This window comes from Ixodes scapularis, unplaced genomic scaffold (genome assembly GCF_016920785.2).
Source record: "Ixodes scapularis isolate PalLabHiFi unplaced genomic scaffold, ASM1692078v2 PGA_scaffold4__175_contigs__length_147842914, whole genome shotgun sequence".
NCBI classification, from domain to species: domain Eukaryota; kingdom Metazoa; phylum Arthropoda; class Arachnida; order Ixodida; family Ixodidae; genus Ixodes; species Ixodes scapularis.
The window spans coordinates 18,360,912-18,378,065 of NW_024609879.1; the positions used below are offsets into that span (position 1 = coordinate 18,360,912).

At 43.9% G+C, this 17,154-nt stretch overlaps 1 protein-coding gene across 2 annotated transcripts in view; it reads right to left on the minus strand.

Annotated features, from left to right (window-relative positions):
* Positions 1-17,154, minus strand: part of LOC8028096 (protein O-mannosyl-transferase Tmtc3) — a 328,600-nt gene that overhangs the window by 31,198 nt on the left and 280,248 nt on the right. For both annotated transcript variants that reach the window (XM_042293455.1, XM_040214192.2), the window contains 4 exons: positions 13,684-13,856; positions 9,401-9,656; positions 8,471-8,646; positions 4,818-4,904 (listed from right to left, as the gene is read on the minus strand). In XM_042293455.1, coding sequence (XP_042149389.1) covers positions 4,818-4,904; positions 8,471-8,646; positions 9,401-9,656; positions 13,684-13,856 — 692 coding nt within the window. The remainder of the gene's footprint in view (positions 1-4,817; positions 4,905-8,470; positions 8,647-9,400; positions 9,657-13,683; positions 13,857-17,154) is intronic.

The window sequence follows — 17,154 nt, forward strand, 5'->3', positions numbered from 1 at the left end:
ATATAGCGAGCAGATTTATAAATCCCCTCGATTAGGATAGCTGCAACAATTTTGTCGTTTACACGCCACAGTTCATAAATATAACTGTATTAAAATTAACTGAGCTTAGAAGTGAACAAGTGGACGGCTGGGAACAATCTTTATGAGTTCCGCTGAATTTTCATTTATTCTGGAGCACTCACACGGACTTTGTTGCCAAACGTCTCAGAGTTTTGTCTGTACCGTTTGCACTCCATGGTTGAAGTGTCACTTCGCTTCAAGGTGTACAAGGCTCTGGGTGACAATATCCTTGGGTATGATTTTACGTTGTACGGTGCATGCTCCAACAGGAAGCAAAAATTAGATAACATACTGCATCAAATACTGTAAACGACTTATTGCTCGCGGGCTCAATATTTCGTGATTTAGGTAGATGCTGAAGTTTGGGAATAATTCGTCAGTTCTAATTTTCGCGATGCGGTGGGCTCTCTTTTTACATTTTACCGGAATTGTTTGCGGGACCTATTTTTTGTGAATTCTAGGCGATTCACGAAATCTGCGAAAATTAGGTTTTTGCAAAAATTAAGTTGTGTACAGTAGTTGGTAATATTGCCCATGAAACAAAATTCGAGACTCTGGACAAAAAAAAAAAGTTCTTTGCAGATATCTTTGTCCGAGAATCTACACTGGTATTGTATTGCCGTAAAACAATGTTACAGTAGCTCATTTAAATCACCTTCACGGAAGCTGAAAACTCTAAGACAAAACGAGCGTTTCTTTTTCCAAAATTTTTTACAAATTATGGAAAGTAGGTTTAGTCATTCTATGTCCCTTATTGTTACAGTAAATTACCAGCAGGGCTTTTTAATTTGGATTCACTAAGAGCAGTGAAAAGGGAACTAAAAATATGGTGTTTGAATTTAGATAGTTTAACAGTACTATGCCATGCAAACACTGTACCATATTGTACTGTCTGGTTTGCAACAGATAGACCATTTTTTCTAACTTTCTTTTTCCTTTTTGCTTTGTTATTTTATTTTTATTCGTCGTGGTCATCTCTGCTGAATGTGGGGTCCTTCCCACAAGCACAAAACTGCTTTTGAGGGTCCCAAAAAATTACCTGTACACTGTTTTCTGAATAAACATGATGATGATGATGACAATGATGATGGTGATCATTATTATTATTGTAATTATTATTACCTATCCACTCCGAGTTCACTTTAAACCCAAAATTCACTATTTGCACATGATTCGTAATGTTAACCGAATTTTAATAAAAATCATGCCAAGACTTGACTCTTAAAGAAAAATAAAGTTGATAAAATAATAGGGAATTTGCAACATATTCATGTCTTGCCGTGATTTTTATAAATGCCTTGCATTATTAACAACATAAAAAGTTGTGTAGAATAAAATTGGTGCAGTAGCAGTTTGTTGCAAATGGGTGAGCAAATAGACAGGGCTTACTCAAAATGAGATATAGTTGAGAAGAGTCTATTTACACGTTTGCAAGTCCGGTCTCAAGGTGCCGCCATCTTGCTCAGTGGGGTGCACTCTTGGACGCGGCCATAATCTGAATACAACGCCTTAGCAAGGCTTCCTAATCGGATAAATGATGCGTCCAAGCGCACCCCAGCCGAGCAAGATGGCAGCGCCATGAAGCCGGACTTACAAATGTGTATATAATGGCTGAATATACAATGAACACTGGACAAGTGGTCGGGACTCTCCCTGTACACTCCCCAGCACAATTTCAGTGGTCATAGTTCTTGTTTGCTGGTACAGTATAGACCACTTATAACGTAACCGCTTATAGTGCAGGACCGGGTATAACGCGGCTTTTTTAAACTACCGGTTCGCCTCCCATAGAGCTCCATGTAATTACATACCGCTTAAAATGCAGGCGCGTGAAGGGAAATACCGGTTATAGTGCGGTTTCTGGAACAGCCCGCCGACCACGCCAACCAACCGGCGCAGCGAGCACGCTTCCCTGTGCGACACTAGATAACGACACTAGCCGCAAGAGGCACTCGGGGGCAAGGAGGTTGCTCGAAGAAGCGGGGACAAGCGAAGAGAGAGGCTTCAGTTGCCATAGCGTCTGCGTTTGAAACAACCACAACGAAAGACCTGACAGACCAATCGCAGGTCGAGGAGAAGCGTCTGCGCGCGTTGCATGCCGGTCGCGGGCCGACTTCTTCTATCCGCAAACATGGCGTCGGTTGTGATCGTCGACATAGACAGCGTGGTGGAAGCTCATCGTTCTGCGTAAAAGCGCTATCCTTGACTGTGAATTTTCGTTGTGTGTCGCTATGATAACCCAGCACGTACTAGAAGGGAAGATCCACCTATTCGTACGGCGATGTTGTGGCGGCACTCTCAAGACGGCAGAAACGCCCGTGTCGTCGTGTTTGTTTACTTCGACTACAGTGGTGCTTTCTAAGCATTTGTGTTTTCGAACATCGCCCGGATTTCTTATTTGGAGCATTTCATGCCTGTGCTCAAGTTGAAGGTATTACTGGCGCGTAGCGCGTACCGTATAAAAGATGCGAATTTTCACGCGTTTTCATCACCGGAGAAAAGTGATTAGGGCTAGCAATCCTGAACGCTCGCAACGTCCGTCTGCAACCCGCGACACCGTTAAAAGGCTGCGCCAGGCAAAAGTTACTCATTTCTTGCAAAATGTGTGACACACTTGAGAGAGAAGTGTACTTAGTCTGATGAAATAAAGACGACTTTCCTCAAACTAAGCTTTATTTTTCATCTAATATGAAATAAATTGTTTTACAAAGGTAAGTTGTCTCATGGCATGTATTTTGGCCTGAAAAATTGATGTTCTGGCTATAGCGCGGTACCGCTTATAGTGCGGATTTTCGCGACTCCCGCGACATACGTTATATGCGGTCTACACCGTGCTTTATCAATTTTCCCAATTTAGTTGGGAAAATCATACTATTATCAATATACTACCTATGTTTCTGGGTTTTCTAAAATTAATTTTCCGCTATGGTAGCTCAGGCACACATTTACCCCAAGTGGAATTAATGCAAGAAAATTACATGAAATGAAGAGTCCTCCAGACTAGCATGGATATAAAATATATTAGATGGGTAGGAAGCTCTGTTTGCAAATTTTAGGAAGTTAAGTTTCTAGGGTATCATGCATGGAGGGTTGGCACTGTAATGAGAACTACCTGAAATTTATAAGTTCTAAATTTTGCTACCTGTTTAACAAAGAGTTAGTTATGTGTGCATAGTGAATATTGAGTTTGAAGTGAATAGTTGTTTCGGCTGTATATTTTAGAATCAAATATCGAATAGATTCTCCAAGCCTTTCACACAGTTGCACCATACTTAAACGAAAACCCAGATAAACTAGCAAAGGTTGTTACCAAGCTTGTACATGTTCATTTATCAGCTAATTTTAATCTAACTATATTTATGAATTGTGACTTTAGAAAATGTGATGCCTTGGGATTTACAGATTTAATTTAAAAGAGATGTCCAACTATGCCTAACTGAGTGGATTTGTGATTCTTGCTGCATGCAAATATTTTTTCTTCAATCTCGAATTTGAAAAAAAAAAAAAGTCGGAAGACACTTAAGCACTTCTTATGAGTTGTAAATGCGAAAGCATGATTGTTCAATGGAACGCTGCAGAATGATCTGCGGAGTATTGTGGTGTGAGTAATGTTTTCGAGTTGTAGCAGAAGCACCGGAGACGATGTATGCTAGAGGTGGCGCCATGTTCGTCGGTGGCAAGACGAGCAGAAGCACCGCCGACGATACGGATGATGGAGGCGACGGCATGCTGGTCGGCGGCGAGATGAGCAGAAGTCTCTGAGCGCGCGCCAACGTGTCCGTTTTATTCGGCGCAGGGCCCGTAATGGCATGGGGTTGCGGCCGTTAGTTTTATCGGCGCGCTGTGGCACCTTAGGCAGCACGGGCACGCAGCGCCATCTGGCGGTAATCGTTGGAACTGACGCACATAGCGGCCAATGGGAGCCTTGTTGTCGTGCGCCAGCCAATGGGACCTTTCGGATCAGAAAAACTATCTAGGTGCCGTTTTCGCGCCTCAAACTGATGATGTCGGCTAGCTCCATGGGACCCCCAGTTAATGCTTTCGCATTAAAAAATCAAGAATGGTGAAAGCAGGTTGTCATTGCATCTCTGCCTAACATAGAAGATTCCATAACAGCCACAGTTTAATTTTGAAACTTTTATTGCAATGTAGACATCAACATTTGCAAAGTTTCTGTTCCTTTTCAAATACAACAGGTGCACGCATGCATGATCCCACTCTGAAATTGTGCTTTCCTCCCAAGCATGCAAATGCAATCTTTGCACTTTTCCAACTGTTAATCGCGACGGGTTACCCTGTTAAAAGCCGACATACACTTCGCGCTTTCCACTATTGCTCGCCTCCCCCTTTACTATATTTTCCCCGCTTTTTACCTTGCTCCAACTTGGCTCCCATCGCAGCCTAGGAGGGGGGAGCGCTAAGAGCAGCAGAAAACTGAGGTCCCTGCAGAAAACCGAGGTTGTACGTCGACCTTAAAGTGCGCTTCTCACCCAGCACCGGTGCACTGCGGAGAAGCAACACCCGCAAAACTCGCTTTCGCGGGTATTGCTTCTCCGCAGTGCACCCATGCTTGGTAAGAAGCACGCTCAACAGGGCAAACCCACCATTATTTGTCTTCTTCGTGACGAGCCCCTTTGGTAACAAATTAGCTCAGATTACGAACACATTCTTTCCATTTCTAAATCGAGATTTCAAACTCTTTGAAGCAACATTTGATCCCGCTTGGTTTCTGGCCAATGAAAATGAGTGCACCTCACCAGTCGTAATTCCTTATGAATGTCTTGATGGAGTGAGTTGTGATCACGAGCAGCAACCCTATCCACAGGAACCGCTTGAAATGTTGGCTGAAATACCGAGAGAGATGCCAAAAAAAATTATTAACAGTTCATTCGAGTAACTTGCTGGAAAACATGCTTAAGAAATGTCAGGTGGACAAACACATTAGCACCACTGTTGTACACATTCCTCTAAAACAGGAAAAAAAAGCTTGTTTTTCGTTCCTTGTCGATCTTCGAACGAGTTCCTGTGACAAGATACAGTGGTTCGAAAAAAATGCATTCCTGTTACATTTTTTAAGATTGAAAGGCGTGGTTGCATTAGGTTACATCTGCATATTTAAACAAAATATTGTGCTGGATAATTCCTAGATCAAATAAAGTCAGCAGGTGAAAATAGCTATGTGTAGAATTGACACCCCAGGCGACAATCAGTCCATTTCCAGCTGGATTATGGAACTGGAAATGAGGCGGTCCAGCTGGAATCAAGCTAGACTGATTTTTGCTTGGGATGATCACATTTGTTTAAGTTTTTTGTTTTCAACTACCTCGCAAACACTTCCCGAAACACTTCCGAAGTAAGAGGTTTAAATAGACTCTACCAAAAATCTTAAATGCCTACTAAATTCAAGTAAAATTACAACAAAAAAAAAAAATTAAGAGAAATGTTTTTTGTTGTTGTTTTGCCGAAAACGTAAAAAGTTCCCGTTTCAGTTTCACTGTTCTAAAATAAAACGGCGGTGGTCCTCCTTTTCTCCTCAAAAGAAGCCACTCCAGGAAGGTCGTTCTTTGGAACGTACAACACTGGTTAGCATTCACATAATAATGAAAGTCTTTTTCTTAAAGTTCATTGCTTTAACCCCACTGTAAAAAAGTAAACTCCCTCTTTCTCCTAGATACATTTCCTCTTGCTCTAATTATCAATTCGGTCTGAATTCATCACTGTTGCACCACTGCCCAAATTGACTCTTTCATATCCCAGAACGTCACCCGAACGAAAACACCTTCCAACATCTCTAGTGTCAACATCAATAGTTGCTTCATTCAAAATTTCAATACCCAATCATTCACTTTTATTAAACTTTGATGCTCATGTTTTTATTGCATTTTTGTACTAGGCTCTTTTGTATCTTGTAGTTTTACAGGTCTTTGCCCTTTTCCCTGTAACAACTCTGGGCACTGAGGGTAGTGAAATAAATAAATAAATGTGAATATCTAGTTATGAAACAACTTTGCTTAAATATCCCCCTAGGTGCCTAGCATCTTCATTTGTGCAACACCATTTGAGGACGGGTAAAGCACCTTAAAATACACTGCGCAACAAAGTCGGCACAAACACGACATTGGTGCTAAAGCATGCCTTACAAATAGAATTGAGCGCCGAAAACCAATCGATATACAACAGAACGCATCGAATGAGGCTGCACACTGCCCAGAATGTAAGAGTGCAACACAAGCTACAGTAGGACAGGGGTCGATCGAGAAAACAAAACTCGGTTTTTCGACCCATGAAGATGAACTATGCATCGCAAAAGCCAAAAGTCCTAGGGAATACAACACTAGCAGTGGTGACAAAATGTCAAAGTTTGAGAACATGGAACAAAACATGTGAGAGAAAATAAAATTTCTCTACGAGCCAAGGTTCATCTAAGCCTAGCTAATATTCACCAAACCAAAAAATGACATTGTGGGGGCCCGTTACGGTGGTCACTGAAGACAATGTGGGGCGCGCATTGTGGTGGTCACTGATATAGCATGAACGAGCGGAAACAATAATTAAAAAAAAATGGCAGGGATAAAGAAGAACGAATAATGTAGAGACACATTGTTAGCACAAATGAGCAACTGCCAGTTTCTTTCATTTTTCTTCTCTTTTTTTTTGACACAGTGCACATAGAGTTTTTTTAATTTATTAATTTTGAGGAATGCCTATGTGCTTTGAATGGCAGCACAGAACCCTGTCCCAATCTCAGCACTAATTGAAAAAACAAAAAACAGTGCAAAGGTTTATTGATTATGTAAGCAATAAGGCACACACTACAGAGCTTATAGGTAGGCATCAATGGGTGGCTCCAGTTAGCTTAACTCATGCTTAAACTAAATGAGCGCTTCACTCAGGGGCAGGAGCGATGGAGCAAATTTGGGAGTTGGCCATCCCCAACTTTCTTGGACATGAATTCCTCAATGCATGCACTAAAATGAAAATTTCAACTGAACAACAAACATTGCAATGTTTACCGAGAATATTTTAGATGACAGTCGTAAAATATTACTAAGCAGTAACTGAACCTTTGGATGCATACAGTTTTTATTCCACAGCTCAATAAATTTTTTTTTGCATTTAATCCTATGGGTTACACTATATGGCCTCTGCTTTTATTGTCAAAATATAGTAGTGTTCCCAGGACTGTAATAGACCATTTGCTAAATCCCCCAAGTGCCCCGGCACACACTCGAGGCATCACGGGAACGGTGCTCCTTCAGCTCCCTAGTGATCTCTAGTTTCGACCAATTCCATGGTTACACAGTTTTGAGTGTATGATTCGGAGTCACCCTGAACAAGCATCCTATAGAGCCCAAGGTGCTGTCATATCACTTTTAAAATTTCTTGTCAATGTCAGCGTAATCATGATACTGTGCATGAGATCCCCCTTTCAACCTGGCTGAGCTGCAGAAATCTCTTACAATATTATCATTCTCGTGACCGTTGTTTTAGCAAGAAATGCTCAAAAAGCCGAGAAAGCACAACAACCAAAACCAGGATTTAGCTCAGAGTCAGTGGGGCTGTGTATAGCCTTTTAAGAATTTCTAACTTAATATCAGCGTCTTTAAGCTGTATGAAAATGATAATAATGTAAGAGATGCCTTCTGCAGCTCAGCCAGGTTGAAGGGTGGACAGCATGCACAGTACCGAAAACGCTGACATTGGTGAGAAATGTTAAAAGTGATATGACAGGTCCTTGCATTCTACACAACGCTTGTTCACAGTGACTCCAAATTACACTCAAAACTGTGTAACCATGCAATTCCTCGAAAATTACCGATCAGCTGAAGGAACACCGTTCCCATGATGCCTCGAGTACGAGCCGGGGCGCTTGGGGGATTTAGCAAGTGCCTGGGTATGAGAGAATGCAAATCAAATAGAATTTTGATATTTCTTTAATACATTTTATCTCACGGAGTGTCCAAGAAAGTTGGCCATGGGAACCCCTGAGGACACCCTGGAAGCCTTTGAACCCATGATGTAGTAAAATTCACTCATCCTGGGCTTCAATTTTATCGCTGAAACTCATTGCCCCTTAATACCCTCGCCGAGCGAAACACGAAAACCGGCTGATGCCGCAAGTTTGCGTTAACCGGAAGCTCATTCAATTTAACTGCATCTCCTGCACTCGGTGCAAACTGCCGCGTTCGATTTACGAGTGCAGCTCATCTGTAAACGCAACCGGAAGCACATTGACCAACACTTTTCTGCACTATGCTACACTTTTTTGCACCGGTGCAGGCTGGAGCAAGTAAACTGAACGAGCCCTGCATCGTGCAACATATTCTCTCGGGCAGCCTTATGGGGCGCGATGCCAACTGACGTCGGCCTTTTGGGGGGCGCCCCCGACCAAGTGGGGGGATTCACTTACCCGGAAGAGCGTGGGGCGACCCCGTGGGCGTTCCGCAGCAGGGCGTCCCAGCCGTGCGCCACGAGCAGGCAGACGCCCATGCTGGGCAGGTAGAGGATGCGCTCGGCCACCACAAAGCCCACGTGGAAGAACAGGTTTGAGGCCGGCAGGAACGGGAAGGCCACCAGCGACAGGCTCTGTGCCGCCATGGAAAAAGCCTCGTCACGCGGCAGCGGAACGCGCTTTACCCAGTGCATAATGGACGTTTTGTGAATGTCTGCGCACGAAACGTGCGACGAATTATGGGAACATCCTGTACACTCCTCCTTGCTCCTACAGCATCTATCAGATCACATCAAAGAAATTAAGGGTGAGGGCAGGCGTAGTAGCTTGCCCAACCTCGCCCGCTGCTGCAGTTGGTTCTATGCAGCCAGTTCCCAGCATTCCTTTCGGGACTGCGGACCTTTTTTAGTGCTAGTCGGTCTCGGCATATTATATTTTAGCCTCAGTTATGTTTATTCCCGGGAGGCTGGCATGAATGCAGAATCTAAATTTTACAAATGTCTGACAAAGGCTCTTGTTACTTACTGCCAGTAGACAAAACAAGCTGAAACATTATCAACCTTTCAAAGTCAGCACAGTATGACAGAGCAATAAAAACCTTCTCAAAACTTTGAGGCTTTGTCTTGGTTGCTAATGTCTGTGCACTGCCTAATTCTAATCATGTTGTGCCTAAACCAGTCTGCCTGAACTCTTCCACATTTAGAGAAAACTAATCTCAATGCCATGCTGGTTTATTTACTGGGATAAATTGCAACATGCAAGAAATCGTTTGAGATAGCACAAAAGTGCTATTGAAGAAAGAAGAAAAAGAACAAATGAACATGCTCCACACCTCAGTGGACAAGGACGGGAGCATCCAGAAGGCGATTATTGGAATGGTATGCTCACGAAAAATATGACGTCGGAATGACGGGCAGAGGCCGAAAACAGGGCTGTCCAGGTGAGCGCCACCAGAGCCACGAGGAGAGCGAGTGTGGCCGCATTGCGGGGGTCCATGAAGGACTCGACCAGCGGCACGCTGCCCATGGTCCAGTCACAGCACAGGCCCCAGGGGCACAGCAGCAGCCACGAGTTCAGGGGCAGCAGGTAGCTGAAGGTCAGCTGACGGGCAGGGCTCGGGGCCACCGCCGCGGGGTTGTCGAACCTGGCAAACGGATCGGAGGACACGGTCGACGTCGGTGCCGGTAGGGATTGCGGCACATTTCTGGTGTACGCACGTTTGTCGTGGCAGACACCTTCGTCACCCCCCAGAAATTGTCCATGATGCAAGCCATCAACAATAATGAGAGAAAAATGGATGTTACCCAGTTTGTCCCTGAAAATGTTGCCTACATAGCGGGGTATCCGTGTATCAACGGGGGTCCGTATGAGGAATGGGCAGAAATACTCTAAAGAGTATTCCGGAATGCCAAAACCGAGATACGTGCATTTTAGTCAAAATACAGATATTGAGAAATTTGCATTTTAAGGTCAACATACAGATATTGAGATACATTTGTCTCTTTTGTAATGGAATATCCCTCACATACTTCTGCAAAGAGGGCAAGGAAGTATTCCGGAATACAGATATACAGTAAACCCTCACTAACTGGAAGTCATAAAAAGTGGAAAATAATTACAGGAAGACCCCTCGGTGGGTCTTTTAGGGAATGCGTTAGCATGACCGTTGGAAACGCCACACACGTCCCCATTTGGGAAAAGCTAATGCTGACCCCTTCACATTTTTTCTTTTGCTTCTGCCATTTTTTTCCCACCTTTTTTTGGTTTCGTTACAGAGTCAGTGTTAGCATCTCTCAAAGGTGGACGTGTGTAGCGTTTCCTAAGGGTCATGCTAACGGATTCCCCAAGAATCTACCAATGGATCTTCCTGTAATTGTTTTTGCCATCTTTTTTGTACTCTGCCTGTCAGAATGCATCTACGCCCTTGAATACGGATATCCATATCACTCGTGGAAAGAACCACATCCACACAACTCGTGGAAGGAACAGCATTCATATTACTCGTGGAGTGAGCCGCATCCATTGTTTTAACTGCACGCACACATTACAGCCCACGTGCCACTACTATGGAAAGAACAACCTTTGACAGCAGAGCGGCTACTGAGCACGCCCACATTTCATTGCGCCGCGGCGCAACACCTTCTAGATAACAAAGCCGTAGTGCTGAATGAGATGGTGTTATCGGAGAAGTACAACGCTGGGCACAGATTGGACACAACGATTGTGTCAACGTTTGGCTCAAACTTGACTCGAAGCCGAGCGCTGACGCAACACTTGTTTCCAATGTGTGTCTAGCGTTGGCGCTCTCCGATTAAGCCATCTCATTCAGCACTACGGCTTTGTAATGAGGAGGTGTTGCGCGACGCCTCCTCCCCTCTGGCTCCGTGCCAACTGTGTGCGTGACTTTGTCGAAAATGAAAGGACTACGAAAACCCGGCGGTGTCTGTCAGTTTGTCAGCACTGGAGAGAGAGGGAGAGTTTGGTACGTGCTGACGGCAGCGCTTAGGACAAATGAGAGTGTCGTGCGCGTGACAACTTACAAAACCGTAAGTTTTGTAACGTGCGTGACAACTCGAAACCAGCATTCTAATGCTGCCGCATTAAAAATTGGAGATAAGTGGAGTTTCAAGATAAGCGAGGTATAAAATTTTCATTGCACCAATTCGGCATGATGCGAATGGAACCCTTCCAACAATCGCGCCAATTGACTTAACACTTACACGGCACACGGCGCCTTGGAGAGAACAAAACAACCGCAACAAAATTGTCAGCAAACAACACAAGCAGTATCGAGGGGAGGGGGGTCAAGAAAGCATACAACAATAAACGTCCTTGAGATGCAGGCTGCTTCGTGAGTTTCCGTGCTCATGACACTGGACTTTTTTTTCTCGACCTTTACATGTTGTGGCAGGCACGCTATGATGTACAATTTTTTTTTATTTTTTCTGTGTTAGTTTTTTGGATCGCTGTTTCTTCGTCAACCAATGTTTAGGCCACCAGTTCAGTGTTTGCTGTGCCCTGTCTGTGTTGTTGTTTTTTTTGCGGGGGGAGGGGTAATATTTGTTGTCATGTTTTTGAGATATCTGAGGTCAGTCCAGAAATCGTTTACATTCTTTCGACTTAACCAACATTTTGGAATAGCCAAGTTTGAGTTGATGAGATATTACTGTATAGATACTTACAGGAATAAATTTTTCCCCATATGGTGAAGTTGGGAAGGGTACACTTCATAGCGAATTAAATAGGGCTTGTGTTCCTCTCTTTGTGTCAGTTAATGCCCTTCCCCTTAGACTTTTCATCTATACACAACTGCCACCCTAAATACCACAAAAAAATATTATTGCCTCCAGTGACCCACATAGGTACTGGAGGCCAACAACTGCTCGCCATGCCTGACAAAAACTGTCTGCCCAAAATGAACCCTGTTTTGAGCAAGGCTGTAACTTAAACTGCATCCAAGTGCTTCTGAGTCACCCAGGGCGGAGAGATTGAACAACGGAGCGAACCTGTCTGCCCTAAGGCACCCTAGTCTGCACACCTGCAGAGAACCTGTTACGACGTAATAGGAAAAGAGGCTCCTACAAGCTCCCTCCTGCCCATGATTGGCAGCCTTCCTTCTCTCCACTCACTTCCTTTCCAGCATTTGATACGCCAAAGTAAAAGGAGTGCAGGGCTTTGTGGGAGGAACTTATCTTCACATTATTTTTTTGTTGCGCCTTTTTCATATTTATACTTTCCCGCCCTCCCCCCCTCCCCCCCCCTCCACCCCTTTTGTAGAGGGAGTTATGCAGCAGGTTCACCAGAAAGATGCTTTTCAGGTTATCATGAAAACTCAACACTTCATTTTCTAGAGCAATTGTAACAAGATACAAATACATTTTTCAAAATGTATCTCGATACAGTTACTCAAAAGTATCACCAAGATACTATTGTAATATATTTGTATACCAATAATATAATATTGCCTTACATTTGTATCACAATATATTTGTATCAGAATACTACCCAGCCCTGGTCAATATTAACGAGACAATACTGTAATGTTTTGGCTGTCGCCACACTAAAGCGACATTAGCTAGGCATTTGTTTTAGTTCGACTTTAGCCCATTGGGAGCTGACTAACTTCCGGCCGTATAAACGTAAACAAAACACAATTCAAGTTTTCAGCGGTGTTGCTCTTTAAAAAAGATGAGATGCCAGAAAAGAAAAAAGTTATATTTTTTTGCTGGAGCTAACCTTCGGACAGTCTGCATTCAAAAAAAGGACCAAAGAAAAGCGACCGAGAAGCAAACCACGAATTAGTTTCACAGTCTGGGAGAGCTATTCAATAGGAATTTAGTTTATTGGTAGAGACATTTTAACACTATTTTACGAGTTATTCATCTTGGGTTACTACAGAAATAGCTTTTGAACAATGCTGGAAATGCCCTTATGTGTTGGCTTTCAAGCTAGAGTGTAAAAACACCTCTTTGCTCCCCCTTTCTTTCCACTGAGCACGACACATTATTTGTGCGAACAATGTCCAAAAGAGGTGGCAAAACAACTTCATTTCTCTTTTGTTCATCCTAAGAATGCTCTAAATGTATAGCATTTATAGGTCCTCTTTGACATGTCAGAGTCACCTAACCACCAGAAAAGCATGTGGTCATGTGACCTTATGTCACATGACCACGTTACTAAACATCATGTCACGTGATCACATGCTTCGCTGATGGTCAAGCAATGTCCCGGGGCCTCTTAACAAACAATAACCATAAGAGTTTCCCCTCTTAGGAATTGTCAACGTTCCAAAACCATGGTGAGCACCGCACGGGCCTACCCTTTGAGGCCCGACACGGCCCGGGCCCATTCACTCAAGCCTTCCCTGACCCGGGCCCGGCCTGATAAGAGCCCTATACCTGATCCAACCCGGTTGAAGGTGCCTCGACAGTAGGAGACAAAGCACGTATCAGGCCCGGGCCCCACCCAAGCCCGAGAATAATGTGTCGTACTACCCAGCAATGAATGCATACAACCCGGCCAGCGGCCCAGCCTGGCCGGGCCCGTGCAGAGTTCTATGTCAGACAATTCAACAGTTAATTGCGAACACTGAGACGTCACCAGCATGGAAACGAAGACCCCAACAACTGGCCCTACAAATGCAATGCATTGAAAATATCTGGCCCACTGACTTGGTGAAGACGGGCAGCTGCGCCCCCATGACGTGGACCCGGGCGGCGAGAAGGCAGAGTGCACCGAGGAGCAGGACGGCCGTCCGCTGGAGCGCGTCCCTGAGCCAGCCGCTCCCGCAGCCGCCCCCGGCCGCAAGCAGCCGGACGCCACGGGATACATGCCAAGGGCGCAGCTGGAACAGAGGAGACAGCGCTGTCAGACACCCTGGAGGCAGTCTTGGGTAAGTTGCTTTGAAAAAGTAATTTAGTGACTTTCGTATAAAAGTAGCAAAGTTACTTTTACAGTTACTGCAACAAAAAGTAATTAATTACAGTTACTGTTAAAATGCAACGACATTACTTTTAAGTTACTTTTCCATAGAACTATGAATAAAGAAAAAACACTGAAAGATAACCTTCACGCCAAGTTGATTACAGCAAGTGCAAGTAAAGTTGGTGCAGGGCGAAAGCGGCACTAAAAATGTCATAATTGAAAACGAGCATGTTGGTGAAAATATATGAACACATGAAAGGATAAAACATGAGTCGACGGGAACAGAAAAAGAAGTTCTGTCCCTGTCCATGTCCTCTCTGTTTTATCCTTTCATGCATTCATACGAAAATGTCGGAACACATCATTTGAGAAGTGCAAAGGATGGCTAGATTGCAGTCATTCAATGATGTCTTATTGCTGAAGAAACCATGAGAAGTAACGACAAAAGTATTGTAGCTACTCTCGTCGTTACTTCAGAAAAAAGAATAGAACTACAGTTACAAGTTCCATCTCCAAAGGGTAGTGCATTACGGTTCAAAGTTACCAAGAAAGTAAAAAAGTTACAGTAATCCTCTACCATCTAAGGCTGCCTGGAGGCCTTGGAGCCACACAGGCATGTAGCCAGGATTTTGTTTCAGGGGGGGGGGGGGGGGGGGGGGGGGCATGACAAAATTCTTTATGAGGCGGAGGGGGGAGAGGAGGCCCCAGCAAAATGAAAGATATCAGGGGGGCGGGGCCTGGACCCCATGACTGCCCCCCCCCCCCCCCTCCCCTCTCTAGATATGTGCTTGGAGCCACAGATTCGAGAGGAAGGATAAGAGGGGGACGTCACTCAAAAAGAACTAATGTACCACTTTTTGCTCTCAACGTTTCCTCATATCACTCTTTTATTCGATGTGCACGACCACAAACGTTATTAAAATATTCAAAATAAAAGGGACATTGTAAATAAAATATATTATTCCTGCAGAGTAACGTTATCAACAGCAGCTAATGTCAAGGAATGAGTATTAGCCCCGAGAAGTTCGCATGGCGCCCCCTTACGGCGAACCGGGGTGACGTCACGGCGAGGAGAGAATTTTTCCCCGACTCGCCCCGGTCGCCCTGTGAAGGCTGTGACGACACTAGCTGTCGGCGCGCTCGTTTCTATTTAATCTTTTTTTGGCGTGTTTTTCGTAGGAAGTGTAAATTTTTATATGTGCCTTTATTGAGGTATGTCCTGTAGCTACAGGCGAAACTTCAACCAACATTTGAAGCATGGTTGACAGGGCAGGCAACGCATGAATCGCAACTGGATTATGAAAATGAAGAAATATGGCCACAATTGCAGGAGCATCACTATAGATTTACATTTCGCACAATACATGCTGCTGATAGTCTGAATGAATGAGCAGGTTATGTATACTATATTTTTTTTGTATCTCTGTTTTTAAACAAGATCGCCGAAGCAGAAAAGTTGTTCGAGCAACATACTAAATACAGTCTGGGCCATGGGGAGAGAATCACAAGTACGACAGCCCAATTGCGGGGGCAAAGTAAAAAAAAAACAAAAAAAAACAAACAAACAAGATACATTTATAATATACATTGCTCACATTTGACCTTTGCTGGATTCGGATAGTATTTCAATGGACTACATGGGTGGTATCTGTGAACTTGTTTATATCAACCCTCGAGTAATGTATAACAAACGTAAGCGAGAGTGTCTAGCTTGTTATTAGTCCCTTAAGCCCTAAAATTGAGATTTTACTTAAATCGAATCGTCTTGAAGCTAAAATATCAGAAGCTTTTCTCACGCAGACTGTCGCCCTTCACAGGTTCCACATTTTCTGCTACTAGTGCTGCATCTACCACTGGACAGACGTTCGAATGCTTGCTTTTACTCCTGTTTTCCTCTTATTGTCAGAAAGTACAGCTGTAGGGAGTGTGGAGGCTGAGGAAGCTTTTGGGGACCTGCAGCAGTGTCTCTTTTAATTGGAAATGACATTTCAGACCCAACAGTGTATTTTTCCAAATACCAAAGGCTGGAACAAAGAATGTCAGGAAAAAGTATAACCATTCCAAATTACGGCACTATTGCTGTGCATATTTTTGGCAGTTCAATACATATCATACAGGCAACTGGGGGCAATTCAGCCGTTTTTGCTGCTACCATACAAACTAATTTCCAGTAATCGTGCATCTTCTAAGAAATATGCCTGCATACGTGTATAAACTATATAATTAATTCACGAAGAAGCTAGATTTATGTAAAACAACGCTGTTCAATTAGCAATTCAAAGATCATCAGACGCAGGGCCTTTAAAACATCTGCGAACCAGCGCATACAGAGTGGCAGCGCAGAGTCGGGTCGCGAGCTAATTTGCCGACCACCCAAAGGCCCATGATATAAATGCCACTTCAAATGCCTTGAAAGCGGGATGTAATATCGTCCTAAATCATGAACATGCAAGGAACAGAACTCTAGCGTCTGAAACACTTGCGCCACCGCTTCACCGACCCCTCGCAAGATTGCCGTGTGTCTAGTGGACGGACGAGGAGGTTCATCGGCCGAATTGCCTCCGCCGATAGTTTTCGGGATTTGTAACCCAATTTTAAAGGTAAAAGGGACAAGCGGGCTTATAAAATGTACGGAAGCACGTCAATATCGGCCTAACTCAACGTCTTGTACACCGGGTAAACGAAGTCGAGCTCCTCGAAGAGGTTGCGGCACACAACGCCAAACCAGGAAATCGGTGCTGGGAAGCGAGCCGATGCGAGATCCCGGAACGGAGTACTTCCCCTGACGTCACGGTACACCTCACCCAATCAGGGCGCGGCGAGCGCAGCGACGCTTGTGTTCGCTCTCGGGGCTAATAGCAAACTGTTAGTGTCTTGATTGCCTAAAATTTCCTAAACAGCTTTTATGCTATTCTGTTGTGGCTGGCATAATTTCAACTGGAGATTTGCAACTCTTTATAAATACGGGCCAAATGAATTTTTAGATTTTTTAGGAAAATAATTTGTTTACATCATCAAAATTTGCCACGCAACAACTAAAAAGAAGTTTTATTCTGACAAATTATATGGCTTATATTAACCACAGGCAACAAATATCAAACAAAATTGTTGGCTAAAAAATAGATAAAAAGTTAATTAGCAAATATGAGTAAATTAGGCCACTAACTGTGGCCGATAACACAATTTTGCTGGAATTACTGTAAAATCCCGAGAGATAG